This window comes from Eubalaena glacialis, chromosome X (genome assembly GCF_028564815.1).
Source record: "Eubalaena glacialis isolate mEubGla1 chromosome X, mEubGla1.1.hap2.+ XY, whole genome shotgun sequence".
Lineage (NCBI taxonomy): Eukaryota > Metazoa > Chordata > Mammalia > Artiodactyla > Balaenidae > Eubalaena > Eubalaena glacialis.
The window spans coordinates 37,437,472-37,462,249 of NC_083736.1; the positions used below are offsets into that span (position 1 = coordinate 37,437,472).

Below are 24,778 nucleotides of genomic sequence, written 5' to 3' on the forward strand. Positions count from 1 at the left end.
CACTTTACCGCAGTCACGCGAAGGCACGAGGGCGAGGCTGTACCTCGCGTTCCCAAAGACAGGCACGACAGCTGCACGCGCCATCTGGTGCACTTTACGGCAGAAACGCGAAGGCACGAGGGCGAGGCCGCGCCCCCGCCCCCAAAGCTACGCAGGACGGCGGCACGTGCTGTCTAGCGCGCTTTACGGGTAATCAACGGTTCCGGGCTCTGCGCTCCACCTCGTTGTCGGTTGGCTGTTCATCCGTTGGCGCTCCCACGGCTCGGCGATCATGGCGGCGGTGGCGGCACTGTGGCGGAGGGCGGTGGAGATCGTGAAGACCAAGGAGTTCCGGGATTACGTGACCAGCACGCACTTCTGGGGTCCAGTGGCCAACTGGGGCCTCCCGCTGGCCGCCTTCAAGGACATGAGGGCGCCGCCGGACATCATCAGCGGCCGCATGACGACGGCGCTCATCTTCTACTCGATGGCCTTCATGCGCTTCGCCTACCTCGTACAGCCTCGCAACTTGCTGCTGATGGCGTGTCACGGCACCAACGTGGTGGCGCAGAGTATGCAGGGGGGCCGCTATCTGATCTACCACTACGGCGGCGCCACGGCGGCCACAGCCGCTGCTGCCTCTGTCGCCTCTCCCGGCTCTACCGCCGCTACCCCCGCTACCCCCGCTACCCCCGCTACCACCCCGGCAGCTGAAGACCCTGTGACTGACGGCGACTGCCTGGAGGTCACCGACTACGATCCGCTGACCCCAAAACATGATTGAGAGGGCCCTATCAAATCTTTGCAGCTTGCAAGCACTGAACTGTTCTTCCTAAAGAAAAGATCCATAAAAAGTTTTGTTTTGACTCTGAAACAGTGCGAATCTGATTGAAACCTGCAGTTCTGTTAATAAAAAATGGCAAATAGCACAGAACTGAAGCTGTTGAGTGTTGTTTATTTCGTGACGGGGAAATAAAATGGTTTTTAGAAGGTGAGGGTAGATTGGCTAGTCTTCCTCTCCACGGAACATGCAACTCGAGGGTTAGTTTATATAGGGGAGGAAGGCTGAATGAAAGACACTTCAACTTAGCTAATTTATTGATTTTTTTTTAAGCTCTCTTGGGAACATGCTTTTGTTACTTGTTTTGGGTGTCCGGGCCAGATAAGCCACAATGTCTGTACGCCAAAAAATTCCAAGGGTTACTTCTACTGAGGGAAATACTTCCGAGTGGGTTTAAATGAATTCAGTGAAATCCAGCTCAGACTTTTAAGGAGTACTTAGCAAGAGAACCTAGAATCTGTTGGTGACCGGGAGCAATGACAGAACCTTCAATGGAATCAGGATAAATAAACAACTCAACGGTCAGTGGCTGTCAACCTGAATTCTAGGTAAACAGAAAATAAAAATGACAAGATCATAATCCTTTCCTCTTTTCCTCATGCCTAAAAATGGGGGAACTGGCAGTTTGTAAAGCTGGTGAACCTATCACCCTGTGTTGCACTCTAGCTAGGGGTGAGGGTGAGGGTCAGTGGTCAACAGTATTAGCCCAGGGTATCCCCCCTAGGAATCCTATGGGTGCTAAAGGACTTTGCTTAAACCTGGGAGCATGAGGAGGGAAAAGAGAAGGGTGGGGCTTTGGGGGTAAGGCCATTACCTCTGCAGCAGAGGCTGCCCTTTAGGATTTGACCCCCAATCCCCCCTCCCTCTGGAGAATGGGGGAAGTTCCAGGGTGGTCTACTGGGGAACCCCAATGTATGTGATCAAAAACCCTACTTTTGTTAAAGATTTCAAATGCAAAGATATTGAAAACAACTCTGAAAGTTTCTGAAGACATCAGGTTTTGGACAAGACAGGCACAAGTTTACCTTCTGTGGCATCTAAGCAGTAGTCCTCTTTGTAGGCAGTTTCTGCATTTCACATTCTGCATACAGGGGGAAAAACAAACTCTGGAAAGTGACAGTGTATGAGTTATCTATTGCTGTGTAACAAATCACCCCCAAACTTAGCTTAAAACTTAAAACAACAAATATCTCACATAATTTTGGAGGGCCAGGAATCTGGGAGGGGCCTAGTTGGGTGCTTCTGCCTTAGGGTCTCTCAGCTGTCTGCTGGGGCTGCAGTCTCTGAAGACTTGCTGGAGGATCCACTTCCAAGCTCACTCACATGGTTGTTTGCAGGAGGCTTCAGTTCCTTGTCATGTGGGCCATAGGGCTGCTCACAACATGGCTTCCCCCAGAGAAGGTGTTCCAAGAGAGAGAAAGCCCAAGATGGAAGCCATAGTCTTTTATAGCTTAATCTGGGAAGTGACATACCATCACTTCAGCTGTGTTCTCTTGGTCACATGGACCAACCTTGGTATGCTGTGGGAGGACAACACAAGGGTGGGAATAGCAGGAGGCAGGGATCATTGGGGGCCATCTTGGAGACTGGCTACCACACGTGGCTCTGAAATAAAAATTCTCCTGCCTTCCTGAAACTCAGTAGAAAGTAATAAATCATGTAAGGTCATAGCCCACCTTCCCCAAGAGATGTCACAAAATGCTCAGTTTACAGTTTTGTGGTCATTACAAACATGCATATATTACAGAGGATGGGTTTGAGAAGCAGGAAAGAAGTCTCTGGAAGATAGGTGGTAGCTCATAATATTTTAGATAGTTCAGACTATCATACGATAATAAAAAGCAGTTCTGAAAGTTCTGAAATGAATCATGACCTTTATCGAGATTTTTATTAAAATTTTAAAGGATTTTCCCCCTTTGTTCTTACATGAGTGGAAATTAATGCATTTTTAGATTTGTTTTACAAAATGTATTTTGTAATTTGACTATTATTTTTCAGTAAAAGGCCACTGTCTGTTGAAGACATATCAGAGCAGGTAGGTTTCTAATTAACCTGGTAAGGGGAAAATAGGTAAACCCTGCTGATAATTTCCTGTCACTCTACATTTATAATTTAGAGGGCAAAACGATTAGAGCAAATATCCAAAAGATTGCAACACCTCCATTCTAATGCAATGCTCCACTTACAGGATCTAATTTGCAGTATGCCCACCCAGCTAAGAGCTAACCCTTTGTTGCCTAGGATATTAGTGTTTAAAGCCATGTAAGTGATTAATACTTTAATAAAAACACACCCTTCAAATCATTAGGGTAATAATCATTTCATAATCTCCCCAAACTCTCAAACGTAATTCTTTCTGGTCTTGGCAATTTAACTTAAACTGTCTACAGGTCTCTACCACTACTTTATGAAGCCAAAAACATTTTCCAAATAGGCAGAGCTATTTTTTCAGAAGCTTTTGTTATTGACACACTATTGTTACTTCCCAGAATTTGGGTTTTATACTGAGTTTAATAAGTAACGTCTTTCTCTTTAGGTCCTCTGACCTTCCTGGCAAAGCCCAGGCTAAAATCCAACGAACTGCCTTATCTTTACAACTCTAATGCTACAACCATTTTTCTCCTCTAATTCTTTCAAAACTATGAACCTCATACTGTGTCTCAGGGAGAGGCTGGGAATAAATCACATTGCTGGACAAAAACAAGGCACTTAGAGATGATGAAGCCCTGTGCGGGAAGGAAACCACTTCCTGGGCCTCTCCTGACCCTGATAACTCACGAGTGCCCCTGGAGGTGGAGCTGACCCCCGCAAAAATGGAGGCTACAATATATTCCAGGAAGCGTGACACGTTAAGTCTTGCAGTTTGAATTTATGTCTATTATTTTGAAATTCAAAATTTGAATGAAAAGTTTTCAAACTACAGGAGTGCAGCTTTGTTGTAAAAATTTCATACGCACGTGTGCAAAAACTAGAAAAGCCAAATTCGACCCCAATTCCTTTGGCAGCGGTAACATGGCAAAAAAGCTTGGGAAAAGTACACAACTTTTCAGACCTCTGTTATTTGAAAATACCACAGTTTTATAGCATGCTATGCATTGTTACACATTCTGCTTTTCTATCTAACGTCTTACACGTCATTCCCTATCATGGCATTGCAGCCTTTTTTAACAGTTGCATAATACTCGGTAGCATGGATGTGCTGTGATTATTTAACCAGTCCTCTCTCGATGGCTGCCTGCCAAGGCTGCTGTGAACACCCTTTTGTCCATGCCCTGTGCCCACGTGCACAGATCTGTGGGAGAGAGTCCCACAGGGTTGATGTCCCTGGATCAACCTTTAAAGCTATGTTTGCTATTTTTTTTTTTAAATAAATTTATTTATTTATTTATTATAGTTTTGGCTGCATTGGGTCTTCGTTGCTGCGCATGGGCTTTTCTCTAGTTGCGGCGAGCGGGGGCTACTCTTTGTTGTGGTGTGCAGGCTTCTCATTGCAGTGGCTTCTCCTTTTGTGGAGCACGGGCTCTAGGTGCTCAGGCTTCAGTAGTTGTGGCTCGCGGGCTTAGTTGCTCTGCGGCATACGGGATCTTCCCGGACCAGGGCTCGAACCCGTGTCCCCTGCATTGGCAGGCGGATTCTTAACCACTGCGCCACCATGGAAGTCTTAAAGCTGTGTTTGCTTTAAAGCTATGTTTGCTTTAAAGCCCCCTCCAGGCATGTCTTCTTATCTTCGTTTCAATTTTAATGTAATTAAATGTTGACAGAATAATGTTTTCTGAACAATATCTTTTTTTTTTTTTTGGCCGCATCTCCCGCCTTGTGGGATCTTAGTTCCCCGACCAGGGATCGAACCTGGGCCCCGGCAGTTGAGTGAGAGTGCTGAGTCCTAATCACTGGACCGCCAGGGAATTCCCTGAACAGTATCTTTAATTCATCAGAGCAGACAATAAATTCAGTAAGATGACAGCTCACATACCATTGTCCATACCTTACATATCCTCCATTTGCATCAACTTCAGTGCCTGGCATGTGGTTGATACTTGATAAACGTTTCTTGGGTAGATAAGGAAAAGCTAAATAGATACAAGAGGTATGAAATGAAAGTGTTCATAATCCAAAGTTCCTAAGGTGAGAAATCAGATCTTAAATTGGTTAGTGAATCAAGATTTAATCTGATCCCAAGTTTTGTTATCTTACGTGTACAAACTAGGAAATATTACATGAAGTTTCTTAGTTTGCGGGAAGTTGCAAGATGAAAGAAAATTGTTACTTTACTATTGAAGTCTTCTAAAGGAACTCCATGAAATGAAGGGAGAAAGAAAATGTAAGATTAAAGACCAAATAGTAGCAGGAAAGATGAAAACAGGAAGTCACAGGCATATTTGCATTCATCCAGGTTTTACAGAACTACATTAAATGCATTTCAGGGTAAAAATACATCCCCCTACCCCCATTCTCTAAAAATCACATCCTTGCTGGGCAGCTGAGTAAGCAAAGGAGCAGGGCTTCACCTGGGCTCGAAATGGAAGCACTTCCTCCAGGCAGTGGGGAATGTGGCAATTCTGTCCCTCAAGGTCCAGGGGCGACAAGGCCCAGTTCAGTACTGCTGGCTTTGGAAATGAGCAGAGGTAGGGGAAGGTGAGGGTAAAGCTGATCCCACAGACCACTGCATACAATGGGACAGGGGTTTTGCAGTTTAGGAAACAAACAGGACAAAGTCAAAAGTGTATGACTTTTTGGGTAAAAGGAATAAGGAAGTATGAATGAATTTGTGAATTTGCTGAAAGAAAATATCTTTGAACTTCCATAAGAATATTAAAATTTCATTCCTCAATCTCATAACAAAGGACAAGGCTTAGTTAACAGTGTAACTAACATTTGCATCTATGAATACCTCTAAGCTATCAGTTGACCCTTCAGTTAATGAATATTCATTGAGCACGCAAGGGCCAGGCCTTGTGCTGGGCACTCAGGTTATAACTGAACCGTAAGAGCTGTGACTGCCACCAAGGCCGACTTTTCTTAAGAGTGCCATAAACAAGCCAGCAACCTCAAAACTTTCCCGGACATCCCTGCTTGTGATGCTGGCCTGGGCCCTCCCCCTGCTTTGGTCAGTCAAGTTACTGTGTTCTCCAGCCCACCTCTTTGTCCTACTGCCTCCAGCTACCAGAAACAGGTAGTAACAGTTCTGTACTAACTGGAAATGGCTAGAAAATGGCCTTTCGGGCACATTTTTTCCTTGCCTGCTGGCAAAAAGGATTTATATCTCAACATGTACATCACAGCCCACCCTTGGGCATCCCCATGAATGAGACTTTCAGGCAAGGGTGTGGGCACAGGACTTGCGTGCCAGTGGGCAGAGAACTCTGCGTGGCCCTTCACACAGGCCTGGCCGAACACAGCCTTTAGTGTTTAAGCAGTTAGAGTTTTAGGACCAGAAAAGAATCTCACCTTTTAAAGAGCAAAACAAAACCAAAAACAAAACCCAAAAAACAAACAAAAAAGCCCGGATGACAGCAAGTTTGGCACAAGAGTATCTAATATTTTTTGGCTGGTACAGATCATATAACACCAAGTTTAGGAATGTAAAAAAAAATAAAACTCCCAAAGAGTTAAAGGAAAGTCCAGGAAAAGATGACACAAATTCCTTTTTGTTTGAGTGGAGTACTTGGGTAAGTTTTCCCTTTTGCACAGAAAAGGATGGCTGAGATGGAAGCCCAGCTGACTTTCACAGAACATGCCTGATTTTTGTTGAAGGTCAACCTAAAATAAAAGAAAATATTTAATTTTCTTCATTTGAGGAAAAAAAGTAAAATACTGAAGATAGTTACTTATTTTAACAAGTATTTTAAAAAATTAATTAGTTAATTTATTTATTTGGCTGCACTGGGTCTTAGTTGTGGCATGTGGGACCTAGTTCCCTGACCAGGGATCGAACCCGGGCCCCCTGCATTGGTAGCGCGGAGTCTTAACCGCTGGACCACCAGGGAAGTTCCAACAAGTTTTTCTTATGAAAATTAACAAATTGCTATTATTCATGCCACGGCTAAGAGTGAGGCATCACTGGCATCACTTTAGGGCTGAAATGCTTCTTGATTATGTCATAAAGTTGATTCATTTAAGACTAGACCAATGACTTCAGGTATACTTGACTAAACAAAGCTGACAGGGAGTTTATCTTGAACTAGTTCACAGATGTGAGAACCATCAATTAGAAAGAGCACAAAGCTCCGTGTCCTTTCTTTCAAATAATAAGGACATAGGGGAACTTCAGATGAGACTATGTGTGTTATGGCCTTACCTAAGAGAACAGACATTAAAGAGATGAGGCTATTCTGTCCTTATTTACCATCATATGCTTAAACTCACTTCAGGCCTTCCCTTCAGGTGTCTGTGCCCTAGGTTCCTTCGAATCCAGTTTTTGAGGCTGTTGATGGAGGCTGTCTAGCTTCTGCATATCTTCTGTAAGACCATTTCTAAGATCCTCGTTGTTTCTCAGAAATTCTTTCACCACTTCCAGTTGATTTAAGATCTGTAAGAAGAAACCATACAATGCACAGCTTAGATAATTTTATAGCAGACTTGAAATTCAGATGAAAAACTTACTAGCTCCAAGACTGGCTCCTGTTCATGTGTCTACCAATAGCTGGTTCTGGGGCCACACAAGGGAGTGTTTGCTTGTCTCCTTAAAATTTTTTGCTTTTAGGGGTTAATATCCAAAATATATAAAGAGGGACTTCCCTGGTGGCGCAGTGGTTAAGAATCCGCCTGCCAGTGCAAGGGACACGGGTTTGATCCCTGGTCCGGGAAGATCCCACATGCCGCGGGGCAACTGGGCCCGTGCTCCACAACTACTGAGCCTGCGCTCTAGAGCCCTCGAGCCACAACTGCTAAAGCCCGCGCGCTCTAGGGCCCATGCTCCTCAACAAGAGAAGCCACTGCAGTGAGAAGCCCGCGCACCACAAGGAAAAGTAGCCCCCGCTCGCCACAACTAGAGAAAGCCTGTGCGCAGCAACAAAGACCCAACGCAGCCAAAGAAAAAAAAAATTATACATATATATATGTATACACACACACATATATATAAAAAGAACTCACACAATTCAATAGCAAAAAAAACAGACAACCCAATTAAAAAATGGGCAAAGGACCTGAATAGACATTTTCCCAAAGAAGACATACAAACGGCCAACAGGTACAGGAAAAGGTGCTCAACATCATTAATCGTCAGAGAAATGAAAATTAAAACCACAATGAGGTGTCACCTCACACCTGTTAGAATGGTCATCATCGAGAATCCCCTGGCGGTCCAGTGGTTAGGACTCCACACTCACTGCCAAAGGCCCGGGTTCAATCCCTGGTCGGGGAACTAAGATCCCACAAGCCATGCGGCATGGCCAAAAAAAAAGAACAGTCATCATCAGAAAGAGGTAACAAATGTTGGCGAGGATGTGGAGAAAAGGGAACCCTCGTACACTGTTGGTGGGAATGTAAATTGGTGTAGCCACTCTGGAAAACAGTATAGAGGATCCTCAAAAACTTAAAAAAGGAACTACCAGGTGATCTAGAAATTCTACTTCTGGGAATGTATCTGAAGAAAACAAAAACACCATGCTGAAGAGATATCTGCATCTCCATGTTAATTAGCAGCATTATTCACAATAGCTAAGACAAGGAAACAACGTGAGGGTCCATCAACAGATGAATGGGTAAAGAAGATGTGGTGTATATATATATATATATATATACATATATATATATATGTATATATATATATATATACACACACACACACACACAATGGAATATTACTTGGCCATAAAAAAGACGAAAATCCTATCATTCGAGACAACATGGATGGACCCAGAGGGCGTTATGCTAAGTTAAGTCAAACAGACAGAGACAGATACTGTATGATCTCACTTATATGTGGAATCTAAAACAAAAACAAAAAAATAAACTCATATAAAAAGAGATCAAATTTGCAGTTACCAGAGGTGGGAATAGGGAATTGGATGAAGGTGGTCAAAAGGTACAAACTTCCAGTTTACAAGATAAATAAGTACTAGGGATGTAATGTACAACACAATGACTGTATCGTATATTTGAAAGTTGTTAAGTGAGTAAATCTTAAGCATTCTTATCACAAGGTAAAAAACATTTTTTTCCTTTTTTTGGTATCTATACGAGATGACAGACGTTAACTAAACTTATTGTGGTAATCATTTCACAATATATGTAAGTCAAATCATTATGCTGTATACCTTAAACTTATACAGTGCTGTATGTCAATTATATCTCAATAAAACCGGAAAAAAATTTTAAAAGATGATTTTTTTTTTGCTGTAAAACTTCCTGCATTTGTACGAAAGGGCTATATGTCTATACCTATATGTGTGTGTGTGTGTGTGTATACACATATATACGCACATACGTATACATACACATACATGTATATGTATATATAAAAAAAAAAGCCCTTTCATTTTGAATTTTGTACCCATTTATTATGATTAAATACATTTACACATACACATATGTATATACACACACATATATACAAATGTATACACTCACATATAATGCTCTTTCATTTTGAACTTTGTACACATTTATTACTAGTAAATAGGTATACATATGTACATTTATTACTATTCAATATTTATAAAATATACATACATATTTACTAGTAATAAATATACTGGTACAAAATTCAAGATGAACACAGGGTACAACGTAAAAAGTTGGTCCTCTTCCACATCCTGTCCCCAGTCACCCAGCTCCTCTTAAAGGTGACCACAATGAAGTTTCTTGTGTCTCTTCCAGAGATATGCCATGCATTTACACGTGAGCATATATGTATATATGTGCACACCTTTTTAAAATTTCAGCTTTATTGAGACATAATTGGCACATACACATTTTAAAAAACACAAATGGCAGCATATTAGACACTGTTCTTCAACTGATTTTTTTCTATATCAGATTATAAAGAGTGGCCTCATTATTTTTTTTAATGGCTGAATAGTTTTTCAGTTATGGATGTCTCATATATTAACATATTATTTCAAACCTTCTGCTAAGAGAAATACTGCTGCAGTAACTAACCTGGGACATGTGTCATTTTGCATAAAGTGACAGGCTATTTGTAGGATCTGTTTTTAGAAGTGGAATGCAGTTTTAATTGATAGAGTTTTCTGTTTTAATGTTAATAGATTTTGCCAAAACTGTCATCTCTAGAGGCTATACCAATTTAAACTCCCACCAGTAACATACTTCCTGACATTTAAACTAATAAAAGCATGTATTCTTAGAATAGTACCACGGAAGTGTTTTCACTCGGCTTATCCAAGGATACCCTCACTGGTCACTGTGCTTATTACAAAGAAGAGAGTTATTAATATTTTGGGGTGTGGTGAATTGTTTAAAATGAGGGACCCCCAATTCCAAGCTAAGTCAAGATGATCGACATCTAACGAAGGAAAGTGGTGGAGTACCCTACTCTTAGCAGAGTGGTGGTTCTTAAACTTTAGAGATGTACACAATTGACTCTGGTGCAGTAGGGCTAGGGCAGAACCTAAGCAGGCACCAGGTTATTGTGATGCCAGCGAATGAGAAGGTCGGTTGCAGAACGATGGCTGCCAGGGATGGGAGGGAGGGGAAGACTGGCTAGGGCTTGTGGCCAGGATGAACAGGGCCAGGGTGGAGCTGAGGATGACCAGAGGTCTTCAGATAGGTTACTAAGTAGATGGGGATGTGCCCTTCAGCTGGAGCTGTTTATTACATGGCTAGAAACAAGCCTACAGCTCCTGAAAGATACCTGGGCTTTAAATAATAAATCTGGAAACCATAAAAACGTGAAATGAAGATTACATCAATGACATGATTCACAGTGTACATTAGTAACTGCGGGTACTGCACCGTTAGCACTCACTGCCTGTGCCGGGTGCTCTAGATGCACCCGAGGGTTCTTCCCATTCCTTGGTTCCCATCAGATGCCCGAGACCATGCCGGCCTGGTCTGTGCACCACACATACCCTCCAAGATGGAGTGGGGTCCTCCCTTCCCATAGACCTTCTCATTTGATGACTTGGGAGCTATGATCCTTTGTGCTGTCACCTCCCGACCCTCTCTGCTCTTGAAATGTGCTCAAGAGGGGTGATTATTTTAGCTTGGGGGGAGGAGAAAGAGTCAAAAGGAGTTTTTAAAAAAATTTATTAAGAATGGGGAAGGCTTGTGCACGTTTATATGTTAAATGGGAAAAGGAAGTAAAGATGGAAAAACAAAGTGCTAGAAAAGTAGTCAGACAGACTTGGATATTGAAGCCCAGCTTTGCCACTTAACTAGCTGTGTGACTTTGGGCAAGACACTTGATCTCTCTGAGCTTACTTCCATATATGCAAATATAGGATGATGATACCAACGCCACCAAGCATTCCTGTGAGGATTAGAAATAATCTACTAAAAGCACCTAGCACTGTGTCTGGTACATTCCTCCCTTCCGACAATCATTTAACAAAAGTGTACCGAGAGTCTACTATGTGCCAGGCAGGCGCTGTTCTAGGCAAAAGATGCTTAGCGCTTCCATACTCCCAGGCACTTAAGCCAAAACCCTTGGACGTGTCTTTGACGCCTTTCCTTCTCTCACACACCACACGTGCCCCCCTTCTCTCCACCTCTACTCTTCACCCTTCCACCCTGGTCTGAACCACCACCTCTCTGACCTGGTACCTGCGGCAGCCTCCTAATGTCTCCCTGCTTCCATCTTCGGACCCCGGCCCTGCATCCTCCACACGGCGGCCAGCGTGCTCCCTTCATCGTTCTGCCGCTCAGAACTCAGTGTGGCTGCCGTCTCAGGAGGAAGAGCCTGGATCCTCCCAACGGCCCACAAGGCTTCCCTTCTCTCAGCTCCTCACCGCACTCCAGCCACCCTGCTTAGCTTGCCCTGCCCTCCGCCCGAGTGCTCCTCCTCCAGAAGCGCACACGGCTGCTCCGCACCTCCTCCACGGTATGGCTACGTCTCAGCCTCCCAGTGGGGCCTCCCTGGCCACCCCACGCAGCCCAGCCCCCACCCCCATTCGGCCACTCCTGACCCCCACACCCTGCTGCGCACAGTCCTCCTCCTTCTACCTCGCCGCATCATTACTTATTATGCTGACCGGTTACCGTCTGTTTTGTTCACTGATGCACGCCGAGCTTCTAGAACTGCGCCTGGCAAGTAGTAGGCACTCACTCATGAAATAAATCTGCACTATAATCAATGGAGTGTCACTTCCCTCCTTTCCCTGCCTCGACTGCTTTCTGTCACTTTCTCCCTGAGTTTCCCCCTGAAAGCGCCCCCCCCCACCAGGGTTTAAGAAATCAGTAATGATTTTAAAGAATGTGCAAGTTCTCTGCATGTTTTTTAGCCACTTACTGCGCTCAACGTTCTTCGGCTAAATTTTGAACCCCCCAGATCCTAACAGAGCACCAAGGGCCGGCAGGTGTATGTGAAGGGCTCTTGGGTGGCAGCTGCTGCTCCCATTTGGCTCTGAGGCGGACCGCATTTTACAATCACAGTTACGCACGCACAGTGTTTTTTAATGGGAGCCCCCTTTTATAATGTTATTTATCATTAAGGCTCGCCAATTGGACAGAAAAGAATGGAGATGATGAGCTCTCTCTGCTTCGTGGTCCCTGGCACTCACTCCCGTGCTCCTTGATGCCTCTGGGGGGACTGTCGTACTAAATCACCACCATTAACCATTTCTTCTCAACTTGGCTTTCCAACCCGAGCCCTGCTGTTTTAATGAACACCAGAAACAGGTCTTGCTAAACATTCACAAAAAAAGTGCCGTGGTCATAATACAACCACTGCATTTCTTGATTCCTAATTGCACATTTTTTTCATATTTTAACATCTCGAATGAGAATGCGCCTTACCATTGATAGTGTCTTACAGTAAATTGGCAGCATTTTTTTTTTCTTACAAATGACTGAATTAATGGTGTGTCTTGCGATTCATAGTGTTTTAGAGTCACTGAAATTTGGTTTATCAAATCCTCTGACTTTGGAGACTAACCCAAAAAAACATGAATAATCGTGTTTGGTGCTGAACTTTCAAAAGAGGTCTGTTCCACACATCGTGAAAAGCCATCCTTCAGCTTCTCAGAGATAACGTGCCAATCAATCCAAACTTACATTTTGATCAACTGAAATATCAAGAGAAATGCCACGGTCCACTGAACAGAAAGCATGAAAAACGAGAATTTATCACCTTTATCTAGAGACTTTGGGACCCAGAGGACAAGCCAATTAACCCCAATTTCCTCTCTGTAAAACAGAGATAATGAAGGGTCGAAATTTACAATTGCTAGCTGCTCGGTGACATGAGAGCTGCTGCACGGCACGTGGGAAGGCAGGCCCAGGGCCAGAGCGGGAAGACCCCCGGGGCCAGCCCTCATACCCCAGCCGTGAGGCCTTGAGCCCATCAGCGCCTGCCCCTTAGGGTCGCTATAAAGCAGGGTATTACCAGGGTCCCTTCCCGCTCCCACCTTGCAGAGACTCCTGGTTTCAGTGTGTTGCTACTGATGCATTTTGCTCTTTGTTACACAAACAGGAAAAGAACTGCAGCTCCCTCAAGAAAGAGGAGAGAATTTCTGATGACTCAGGGACCGTGAGCCTGATCCCCCGGTTTTCTTCTGTCGTCTGACTCTGCTTTTAAAAGGAGCAGCGGAAAGCAAACTGGGGATGGTTCTAATGGCATTTTAAAGTAAAGCCAGATGAGGGACTTCCCTGGTGGTCCAGTGGCTAAGATTCCGCACTCGCGATGCAGGGGGCCTGGGTTCGCTCCCTGGTCAGGGAACTAGATCCCACATGCCCCAACTAAAAGAGCCCGCACGCCGCAACTAAGACCCAATGCAGCCAAACAAATAAATATTTTTTGAAAATTAAAAAAAAAAATAAAGCCAGATGAAACAGATGGATTTAGAAAACAGCTTTAACAGCCTTATTCGTCACTTTAAATACCTATGGTGTGCCAGGGTGGGTGCACCCCCCAAACCACTGGTACCCAGTCCCTGTGCTAAAGGAGGTCATCAAGCTGAGTGAAGCACCTGGGTCAAGGTCAGAAGTTAACATAGGCATATGGACCAGTACGGAGCATGGCCTAAAAAATGAAATACACACTTTGTATTAAAACACGCTGTGTTTCACGAGGTAGCCAGTAAAACTACTTTCCTCGGACAAGGTGGAATGGAGAGGTAAAATGATCTGTCCAAGACATCCTGGGAATCTGGAATTCTAATCCAGCAAGTGCTGGGCTATTTCTGAACCTTACCAAAATATAATTCTACTACTGTTAGTTTTTTTTAATATCTTGCATGTAACAAAGGGGACTCATATCTCCTGTACTTGAGACGATCATTAGCTTGCAGTGTCCTGAGCTAGAAGCCTTGACGATCCTTTAACCCCTCCTTCGCCGCCTCCTGCCAGCCCCGAACCACGCCCCAAGTAATCTAACCAGCCACTGCGAGCCGTCAGCTCGGCCCCAGTAGTGCCTCCAGCACCCGGCTCCTCCCCCACACCTCTAGCTTCTGTCCTCTTTCTCTCACCCTCACACAACTGCAAGAGCCTCCTGGCTCGTCTCCAACCTCCAAATGCCATTAAGACATCACTTTCTAAAAGCCCTATCTGATCTATTCATTTACTCTCTCTTGATTTAAAACCTCTGTTGGCTCCCAACTGCTTTTTGGGAATAAGGTCCAAACCCCTTAGTGAGGCATAGAAGACCTTTCAAAATACGGCTTCGACCTACCTGACCACCCTCATATCCGACCATACCTCCCTCCTACGCTCGCCTCGTCACTGTCTGGCCCAGGCTAGTCTTTCATGTCTTGGCAAATGCCTTCTGCCAAGAATGCCCTTCTGCTCTTGCCAATCTGCCGAACTCTGATTTCATTCTTAGTCCCAGCTCAACAGCGCCTTCTCAGCAAAGCCTTTTTCTGCAATCCCCCCTCTGAGCTGCAGAGACTCGCGGAAGCCTGCGGTTCAGGATTCTGTGGTCGCCCTTCCTGTGGTCTTCCACTCTGTGGCACATATTAGGCACCCAAATGTTTGCTGATGGAGTGAAAACACTTGTTTAAGGGTAACAGTAATCTGTGCCAAAAGAATATCCATTTCTGGAAATTATTTGACTTTTAAAGCAGAAACATAACCGTTAATAAGTTAAAATGTGCTACTCTTCCTCCCTGGTGCCTTTCTTTGTTTTGTTTACTCACACAGAGGATATAATGCTTTTTTTTTTTTTTTTACCTCTTCAGGCAACACCTCTTGTCCTTCTGCTTGAAGATATAGCTCTTGAAGTTTTTCCTTTAGTAATTCCATCTCTATCTCGTTTACTTGGTGCTCACTCAGGTAAACTCCTGTTTCATAGTCACACCCATCTGGCTGATCTTCCTCAGGGATGTAAACAGCCCAGTCAGATGTCAACAGCTGTTGGGTTACCGAACAAATATATGAACTGATTGAATGTAAAAGATATTCCAAAAAAAAAAAAAGATATTCTACTCGGTTACTCAAAGAATTTGTAATTAAACATCATTGACTGGATCCATTCTAATAACATCCCGTGACCACAGAAAAGCTGCTCAGCCCAATCACAATTCTGACTTCATATCAATATTGTTCCCCTGCTTACATTCTAGAATTTTGTTTAAATCTAATAAGCTTCAAATTCTAAATGAGTGACTGTGGTTCCTTTTTTTCCCCCTTAGTTCTTTATGCCAGAACTGTTCAACGTGATTTTATACCTTTTCTATTTGGGAGTATACCGCCACAATCTCTGGGATATTCTTAAATTCATTCAGAAAATTTTGGATCTTCATCTGAAAATCTCGAAGCCACACAGAAGATACTTTCATCTCTGAAGAGTGCATGATCTCATTACGACACTTAATCACCTATAGAAAGACAAAAAAAGAGAAAAGCCTTCCAAGGCCAATAGTGGGGTAAACTGAGATTTTGTAGTTCCAGAGAAAGACTGTTGAAAGGCCTTGTTAATTCTAAAATCCACAAGTGTGCGGCCTGCAGGTGCTGTCAAGGCTCGAGGGGGATGTTCAACCCCCGGCCACTTGAATAAATTAATTGGGGTAAGAAATACAAACAAGCCTATAACTGTCATTAGTCCTTGAAATCTTGTGGCTGGGTGGGTATCTCTCGCACAATCCCCCAAATGCCCTAACTTAAAACCACCTGCCAAAGAGCAAGACTATTGGCTACTGGCTCGGAGAATACCCAAAGGCCGAAGCAGACAATGCAAAAATCTTTTAATATATAATTCATGCCAAGTCTTCCACACTCTTGGTTAAAAGCTACCAAAGGGGTTGATTTTATACTGTGATAGTTTTTGAGTCTGCTGATGATAAAGGATTCTCAGTCCTTTCAGCTGATGGCATGCTAGCAAAATATACATGCATTTTCTCTACATATTATAAATAATCCAGGTATGCTATATACCCTTTTCAAGGATCCTCAGAGTAACAAATGTGCCAGAGCTGTTCTCTGGTGAAACGGAGATAGTCTAAATCTCCCAGAGGAAGTCTGACAAGCGTAGCGATCTGTTCTGACACTGTTTATCCATTAGTGTTTCTATTTTCTTCAGTTCTAGGTAAATTGGTCTTGCAACTGTTTAGCCAATGAGATTTGAGAAGGGCAGGATTCAAATGCTGGCATCCAATGGACAGAATGACGCATTACTCTGCATTTGTTTTTTTTTTTAATATGGAAGATTACTTTGCTTCTGTTTATGGCAGAACAGGGAAGAGAAATTTGAGGCTCGTCGATTTAGTGGCAAACAGTGCAACAGCAGGTTGTTGGAAAAGTTCAACAGGGGAGGGTGGAAGGGTCAGTCTCCCGCCTGCATTTGCACATGGGTTCTGGGACATCACAGAAGGTGCATGTGATGTGAGCCCTGCTTGCCTGCTCAGCGATGACAACTGTGGACCAAAGTCTAACTCCTTCGCACACCACTGTCTGGGGAGAGCCGTGAGCTCTGCCCACACGGCTGCTTTAGCAGCACGGGGTGTGGCTCCTGGCTGGTCTTCACAGTACCCACCCCACCGACTCTGTCTGCTTTTCAGTCTGACAGTTCTTACCTCTGTGACTTTCTTTCGATCAACCTCGAAGTGATCACAGGAGTTGATGAGACTTAGAAGAGCAACCGCGTCACATTCCTCGGGTCGTGTTTTGTCTGCCAGTCCTCGGGGCATGAAGGCCTGCAGCAGGGGAGGCCCAAGGGGCACCTGAGTCTCCTCCGACCCTAGGAGACATCTATCTATATGGGGCTAGTGGGACAAATGTCATGTGCCTGTTCCGCAAAAGATGACTGCAACTCTCTTACTGGGGTTTCAAGTTAGAGCCTCATGAGTCCAAAACACAAGTCGGGAAACAGTGCGGCAGCCAAGCCTCAGCCCAGGGCAATAACTGAAGAGTTGCTCTATCTGTCCACTTGCTATTAGAGACACTTATACGCTTGACCTAATTGTCCTTTCTTAATGGCATATAAGCAGGAGGCAGGGGTAGAAAGCACCCTTTTCCTTACTGAAGTTTCAGTGGCTGAGTTGTTAAAGAAGATTTAAAAGTAATAGTTACTCCCAAGTGGACACTTTAAAATTACTCGAGAAAGTTCAGTATGGTAGTAGGAAGTTAAGAGTCTGGGCTTTGGAATGCAACAGAGCTGGGGTGCAAATCCCAGCTGTGCCACTTGTCAACTGTGTGACCTTGGGCAAGTTACCTATCCTTGGATTCCTCATCAGTAAATGGGGGCTAACTGTCCTCATCTACCTTGAAGGATGTTTCGGGAATTAAATGAGTTAATGCGGGTAAAGCACTTGCACGGTGCCTGCCACATGCTAATACACAGGTCACAAATGTTGGCAATTATTATGCTGATGGTGCAAGGTGAGCAGGACCTACACAGGCGTTACAGACGGGGTCCCAGGGTTTGAGATACTAGATACAACAGAATGGCCTCATTCTAGCATGAGCTTGCCTTTTGTAGCACTTTATGGTGCGTACCCCCCAAATGGTGTCATAGCAAGGCTTGGGCATATTTCTTTCCTGAAGTATTTCCAAATTTACATTTGAAGGCAACAACTTTACCAAGCTACGAAGCTCAAGAGTACATTCCTGCCAAGGGACTAGAAGAGATGACATATGAAAAATGACTCGCAAAAAAAGAACTCTAAATAAAGAGACCTTCCTACAGGGCTGCTCATGGTGCTATTCTGAAAAAGGCACGTGGTATGGGCCGACACCCCCCAAGGAGAGTCAGGGCTCTGTTCCTGATGGTGGTAGAATCACACACCTCGGCCTCATGTAATTGAGAAGAATTCTACACTCACTGAATGGCCCCTATCAAAAGGTACAGTAGCCAAGACCATCACTGTCTCTGGCCAACCCGCTGAAAGAAGTAGATTATGGATGTTACAAATGTTAACAAAGAACTTAACTACTGTATCACGGGCAAACTAAATTGACGCAATAGAGGAAAAAAAGAAGAAGAAAAGAAACACTGCTTATTCCAACTGTGGCTGAGAGGAACATCCGAAGTGGGAGGGGCCTTAGTTGCCTCAAAACCAAGCAGAGTTTTTCTTTCCCATTACAAGGTATGTCCAGTCTGGCATTTTCTCACCAATACAAACCTGTCTCTCCCACGTCAAGGTTTTATTCTAGTACTTCTTTCCTTTCCTCAGAACCAGAAGCCGACATAGAGGCTCTGCCGCCTCCTTGCCTCTGAAAGCTGTTTCTTAAAATGGTATCGCCTACCGCCAGGTTCCGTATGTGACAAGCACTGGGTGAGAAACACACGTTATTGCCTCTCACTACTCCCTCCTGTCTCTTCACTGAGTAGCAGGAGACAAGGTTGGAGAAATAAACAGGGGCCAGAACATGCTGGGCCTTACTGGCCTTGACAAGGAGTTTGGAGTTTATTCTAAGGACATCGCGAAGCCATCCAAGGGTTTTGGGCAAAGGAAGAAAGCGATCTGATTCCCACATGAAGACCACACATCCTGCTGTGTGAAGGACCAACCAGGGGTGAGCAGAGCAGCAGAGGTGGCCAGGTGGGAGGCTGGCAGGAGAGGGGGCGAGAGCTGTGATGTACAGATGGCGAGGAGGATTCCAAAAATAATTTGCACGTACAAGAGGGGTGGTGGGGGGAAACAGATGAAGCAAGAATGATTGTAGGTAGTTGGTGGTGGGGCATGGGCGCAGGCTGGTGGGGAGAGATGAAGAGTCCTGCTTGAGAAGTAAAGACGAAGTACCCAGGAGGTGATCAAGTGGAGGCATCAAGTAGCAGCTGGGTATGGGCCTCCGGAGCGCAGAAGAGTGCAGAGCTAGGGGTACGAATCTGGGAGTCGTCAGCAGAAACGTAGTATTTAATATTTCACTCCACGGGCCTGGGCAGTATCACCAGGGGAGAAGGCGGGGTGGGGAGGGACAGAAAAGGCCCGAGGAAGGCCAACCGACACTCAGAAGGAGGCTAAGGAGGAGCCGGGGAGACAGGAGGAAACCCAGGAGGGGAGGATGTCACAAAGCCAGGGCTGTTTCAAGAAGAGTGGCCGGCAGTGCGGCAGTGCCGAATATCTGAGAGGTAGGAAGGACGAGGCCAGAGGACTGAAGGTCACGCGTGCCCGACAAGACATGCAGTGGAGCGGCGGGGCAGAAGCCAGAGGGGAGTGGGTTGAAGAGTCAACGGGACCTGCATGAACCCTGAAAAGAGAATTAGGCATAAAGCACTTTTTGGGAAGTTCTACTGGGTATGTATATGGGAGGCAGTTAGAGAAATGGGAAGACAGCTGGACGGAATGGATGAAGGAAGTTTTTCTTTCTTTTCAAATTTTATTTTCCAAGTATTCACTCAATTTTTTTTTAAAGCTTTATTAAAATGTAATTCACATACCATATAATTCACCCATTTAAAGTATACAGTTCTTCATGGAAAAGACTCTGACAAGTACAGGTTTCTGGTAACGGACTATACTGCTGAACTGAATGAATAAGCATTTTCAGAACTCTAACGGAAAACTGATGAATTCATAAAAGTGCTAACAAAAGATCAAGATGAAAAAAAAATTAATTACATGGGACTGAGTGAACTGATGAGGATGATTATAATTTTTGTGACTTTCTGTTTGAATTAAAAAAAAAAATCCCACAAGGACTCAGAGGCAAAAAATATACAAATCAATTATCACTGCAAAGTAAAGGAGCTGTTAACAGTGGAGGATTACTGGACTGAATGTCAATATTATGACATAGTATGAGTGTGTCTCGTGTTTGGTAATTACAATCACTGTTGCTTTTGTTGTGGTCATCCATTTACAATGCTTGGTGTCAGTTTATTTATCTCTTGTAAAAATAAAATACAGTGTGTGTGTGTGAAAAAAAAAGAATGTGAATACAGGGAACTTTGGGAAACTAGAAAATCGAGATAGTTATTTATTTTCAATGAATAAAATAAAATGTAATAATACGGCTAAAAAAATAAATAAATAAAGTACACAGTTCTTTGTGATGACATGGATGGATCTTGAGGGCATTATGCTAAGTGAAATAAGTCAGACAGAGAAAGACAAATACCATATGACCTCACTTATTCGTGGAACCTAAAACAGAAACCCGAGCTCGCAGATGCAGAGAACAGATTGGTGGTTGCCAGAGGTGGGGGGTGGAGGAGTGGGCAAAATAGGTGAAGGGGGTCAAAAGGCACCAACTTCTAGTTATAAAATAAATAAGTCCTGGGGATGTAATCCACAGCATGGTGACTATAGTTAATAATACTGTACTGCAGTATTTGAAAGTTGCTAAGAGAGTAGATCTTGAAAGTTCTCATCACAAGAAAAAAAAATTTGCAACCACACATGGTAGTGGACATTAACTAGACTTATTATGGTGATCATTTCACAAAGTATATAAATATCGAATCATTATGTTGTATACCTGAAATTAATATAACATTATAGTCAATTACACCTCAATAAAAAAATTAAGCATTTACAGTTTACTGGTTTCCAGTATATTCACAGCGCTGTACAACTATGACCACAATTTTAGGACATTTTCATCACCCCAAAAAGAAACCCTCTACCCATTAGCTATTGCCCCCTCTCTCCTTCAGGCCCTGGCAACCACTAATCTACTTTCTGCCTCTATAGATTTGGCTATTCTAGACATTTCGTATAAATGGAATCATACAATATATGACTGGCTTCTTTCACTTAGCATAATGTTTTCAAGGTTCATGCAATACTGTAGCATGTATCAGTACTTCATTCCTTTTTATGGCTAAATAATATCCCATTGTATGCATAGACCACATTTTGGTTACCCATTCATCAGTTGATGGACATGTGTGTTGTTTCCACCTCTTGGCTACTGTGAAGAGTACGGCTATGAACATTCGTGCACAGGTTTTTGTGCGGACACATGTTTCCACTTCATCAGGTATGTACCTAGGAGTGGCACTGCTAAGTCATATATTAACTCTATACTGAATCTCTTTTTTTAAAAAATTGAATAAACCAAGGCAGTACTAAGGCTATTTGTATGGTGATGGGAATAAGCTGGGAGGTCGGAAGAGTGGAGACTCAAAGTCCTTGGGCAGGTGGGAGGGGATAAGGTCCAACACTCAAGTGGAGGGACAGGGCGGTAAGAGGAGAGACGCCCTTCCTCCTTTGTAGCAGAAGGAAGAAGATGGTGCACATGGAGGTAGGTCGGTAGGTCTGGTAAAAAGATAAGAAAGCGAGAGCAAGGTTAGCAGCTGGGATTGCAGGTGGGGGAACAGGAGTGGGAGCTCGGCGAAGGAGAGGCAGCAACAGTTGTCTGCGGGAACAGGAGCCTACGGAGAGACAGGGCCAGACTGCTGGGCTCGTGATCAAGAACTGAAAGCGAAAGATCCCTCGAAAGATTCTTCCCCAGAGCAGCAGGTGTGGTGTCATCAGGGCTGGAGCTGAGCCTGGCAAGTGCAGAGAAAGGAGGAAGAAGACGGAGACAACTGCAAGGGACTGAACAGAATGATGGACTGTGGAATCTGGGCTGGCTGAGGAAGCAAAGGAAGCTGGGAGGGCAGAGGCTGCTGGGGATTGGGAAAGCAGTGGAAGCCTCAGAGCTGTGGACGTTGGAGAGGGACGAGGGGTGGGGCAGAGGTGGGGGCGGGTTGAATAAGTACGCCGAGGGCAAGCAGGATGTTGGACACCGCAGCTCCCTGTGCTGACACAGTCCGGGTGTGAGCATGCAAGTGGGAGGCTGAGGTCGAGAGGATCACAGGATGCTCGAGCGAGGAGTCCAGCTTGGAGAGAGAATATACACATGTGGTTGGACTAGGTCTGCAGGTGACGGCAATGAAGAAGGGAAAGAGTGGCAGAAACAGGTGGCGTGGGCTTCAAGAGGCTTCTGAGGGTATGAAAGCAGCGACAGAAAACAAACAGGTGAGGGACGGTCATAGCAAAGGGTAGAGTTTTAAGTTTTCTTCTTTTCTAAGTAAAAGCAAAAGTTGGCAATTCTATGGCAGCAACAAACAACAGGGGGAGAGGGTATGGTGGGTTTACTGGACCACGATAGCCAAAAGTCTGGGGGCCACCGATATAGTCCAACTTCCTCATTTTTGAGGTTAGGGAACACAGGCTGGCCCAACGGTGCACCACAGCAGCTGAGCGGAGATTCTGATCCCTGCTTCCCAGGCACCAAGCCTGTGCCTGCTGGTAACTAGCATGTAGACTGACTCCAGAGGTGAATTTGTGTTAGGAGGCTACTTCGACTCCCCCTCCCCACTTCCTACTGGGCTTCTGGCAAATATCAAAAAGTCAAAAAAAATTCTTCAATCAGCCCAGCTAGTAAGTCACATCGCCAAGATCTGAAAACGGGCCGAACAGTCCCCTTTTATCTGGCTGCCTACCCCACCCCTACCTCCCCAAAGTTTTACTCCTTAGCTAGGCACTTAAGGTCCTTTCTATCTTAGCCCCAACTTCTCTTGGCTTATTCTGCCATCCTCATGGCACCCTACAGACAAAGTGAGCTACTCAGGGAGCCTACCCTCAAAACGCCTTGCCTGCTTCTCCCTCTGTGCCTGTGCCCATGATGCTCGCTCTACATCTTGACCCAGCGTCTCTTGTTGAAATCTTCTACTTCACTAAGCTCCGTTGGGTCCGATATAACAGCCCTGAGCCGCCTAGACACTACACCCTAGATCAAAAGCCCAATCTCTCTCTGCATCTGTTTATGGGGCCCCAGCTCCCACACAGACCCAACAGACGCCCCGGGCTCCAGGTAACTCCTACCTGGTGGGCCAACTCCTCCTACCCTCCCGACCGCAGGTGCTTACCTTGGCCACCTCCCAGGCGTCGACCGGCCAGCGGACCGGCCGGCAGTTTCCCCAGTGGACGTCTCCATTTCTGCTGGTGTGATGTTTCAAAATCTCCCGTTTCCACTCTGCGCACACCTGACACTGAGGCTGAAACTACAGGGGGCGGCGGTGAGGAGGGGCCCGGGAGGGAGGGGCGGCGTCTGGGGATCTGAACCCCAGGCACGGCGGTCGGCCCGGCTCCGGGGAGGGTACGAGACACTGCGCCCGCGGACGGGGTGAGGGGCGACGATCAAGACCCCGGGCCGGGTGCTCACCTGGCGGGCGCGCGGGCTGCACCGCGAGCCGCTGCGGCAGGCGGCGCGGGGGCCCAGGCCGGGGGCGGCGGCGAGCAGGCTGCGGTGGAAGGCGAGCACCTCGCGACCGACGAAGCCCTGCAAGCAGCCGCGCAGCAGCAGCAGGCAGTGGCCCGCCTTCACCCAGTTCTTGTACTCGGCGCAGTTGAGGCGCGCGGCCAGCTCCGAGAGCACCATGCCGGTACCCAGCCCGCGGGACCACGGGGCGAGGGGCGGGGCGGATGGTCGTGCGCAGGCGCGGAAAGCCAGGGCGCGCCCGAGGCGACGGCGGCGCTGTGGGCGTGGCCCCGCCCGAAGGCGCCCCGGATTCCCCCAACAGCCGGGCGGCAGGGAGTTCTAGTTTCCGGGACACGTCGGCCCCACCCCCGTCTTAGATGACGACCGACGCGTTATGTACTTTGTCTGGTGCTCGCCCAGGAAGCCTCTACTCTGTTCCCTTAAACTGAGACCTCGCCAGCCAACGATTGGGCTCCCTCTCCTGAAGCCTGTGCTCCTGCCTTTTTTTTTTATTTTTTATTGTAGAGGTGTAAGACGGTGCTCAAGACACAGTTCTTGAATTACTTACGTTCCTTGCGTTATACAATTCTAGAAAGTTTACTTAACTGGATCCTAAGCCCGCAGGTTGGCTGTAGCCTATCTGGACATTAGTGAAATTTGACCGTTGGCTGTCTGCACCGCGCACCTGTTATGCGCCTGCGGTGTGCCAAGGTGACACAAAGCTCAAAAACGTCCGCCATTGGGCTACCTAGCAGAGGCAAACAGGACGGACGACACATCACCCGGATTCTGGAGGGCTGCATCGCCTCGAGTGGGATGAGGACTTCTTCCACTATGGTCTTGAAGCATCGAGCTTAGATGATTTAGTACTCTTCGTCATATGATAATTAGAGCTCCTTGCATAAGGTAATCTGAGTTAAGTTCCAAATAAGTGCCCTGAGGGTCAGAAGGCAATGGCTTGTCAACTCCAAATGACAAGAGGTCATCTCAATTTTAGTTGCTTTTAGTGAGCTTCTTGAGCTTGGAAAACATTTTAAAATTGTGTGTAGTCAAAAGGCTCTGAGGGAAGAGTCTAAACATTGAAGCCTTCCCCTGACTTTCTGTTTCACAGCAAAGTGGCAGTGTTCAGGAGTGTTAGCCTTGGACTCAAAATGCTGCTTCTTAGCTCTTTGATCTTAAGCAATCTTAATTTGATCTCAGCAAGTTACTTCATGTCTCTAGGCCTCAGTTTACTCACAGTAAAAGGAGGCCTACCCTGCTGGGTTGTTG

General features: G+C 45.5%; 2 protein-coding genes and 1 non-coding gene across 3 annotated transcripts; 1 reads left to right on the forward strand and 2 right to left on the reverse strand.

Moving 5' to 3' along the window:
• The first annotated feature begins 271 nt into the window (after positions 1–271).
• MPC1L (mitochondrial pyruvate carrier 1 like) lies at positions 272–763 on the forward strand. Its single transcript, XM_061178130.1, has one exon. The coding sequence runs from the start codon at positions 272–274 to the stop codon at positions 761–763; it is 492 nt and encodes a 163-aa protein (XP_061034113.1).
• Positions 764–5,122: 4,359 nt separating this feature from the next.
• CXHXorf38 (chromosome X CXorf38 homolog) lies at positions 5,123–23,717 on the reverse strand. Its single transcript, XM_061178703.1, has 7 exons — positions 23,474–23,717; positions 23,178–23,312; positions 16,951–17,070; positions 15,607–15,756; positions 15,110–15,289; positions 7,187–7,349; positions 5,123–6,580 (listed from the first exon to the last, which is right to left on the reverse strand). The coding sequence occupies exons 1-6, from the start codon at positions 23,687–23,689 to the stop codon at positions 7,188–7,190; spliced, it is 963 nt and encodes a 320-aa protein (XP_061034686.1). The 5' UTR covers positions 23,690–23,717; the 3' UTR covers positions 5,123–6,580; position 7,187.
• On the reverse strand, positions 6,735–6,807 carry TRNAG-ACC (transfer RNA glycine (anticodon ACC)). The gene has a single exon. It is a non-coding gene; the product is annotated as a tRNA-Gly (tRNA).
• Positions 23,718–24,778: the final 1,061 nt, after the last annotated feature.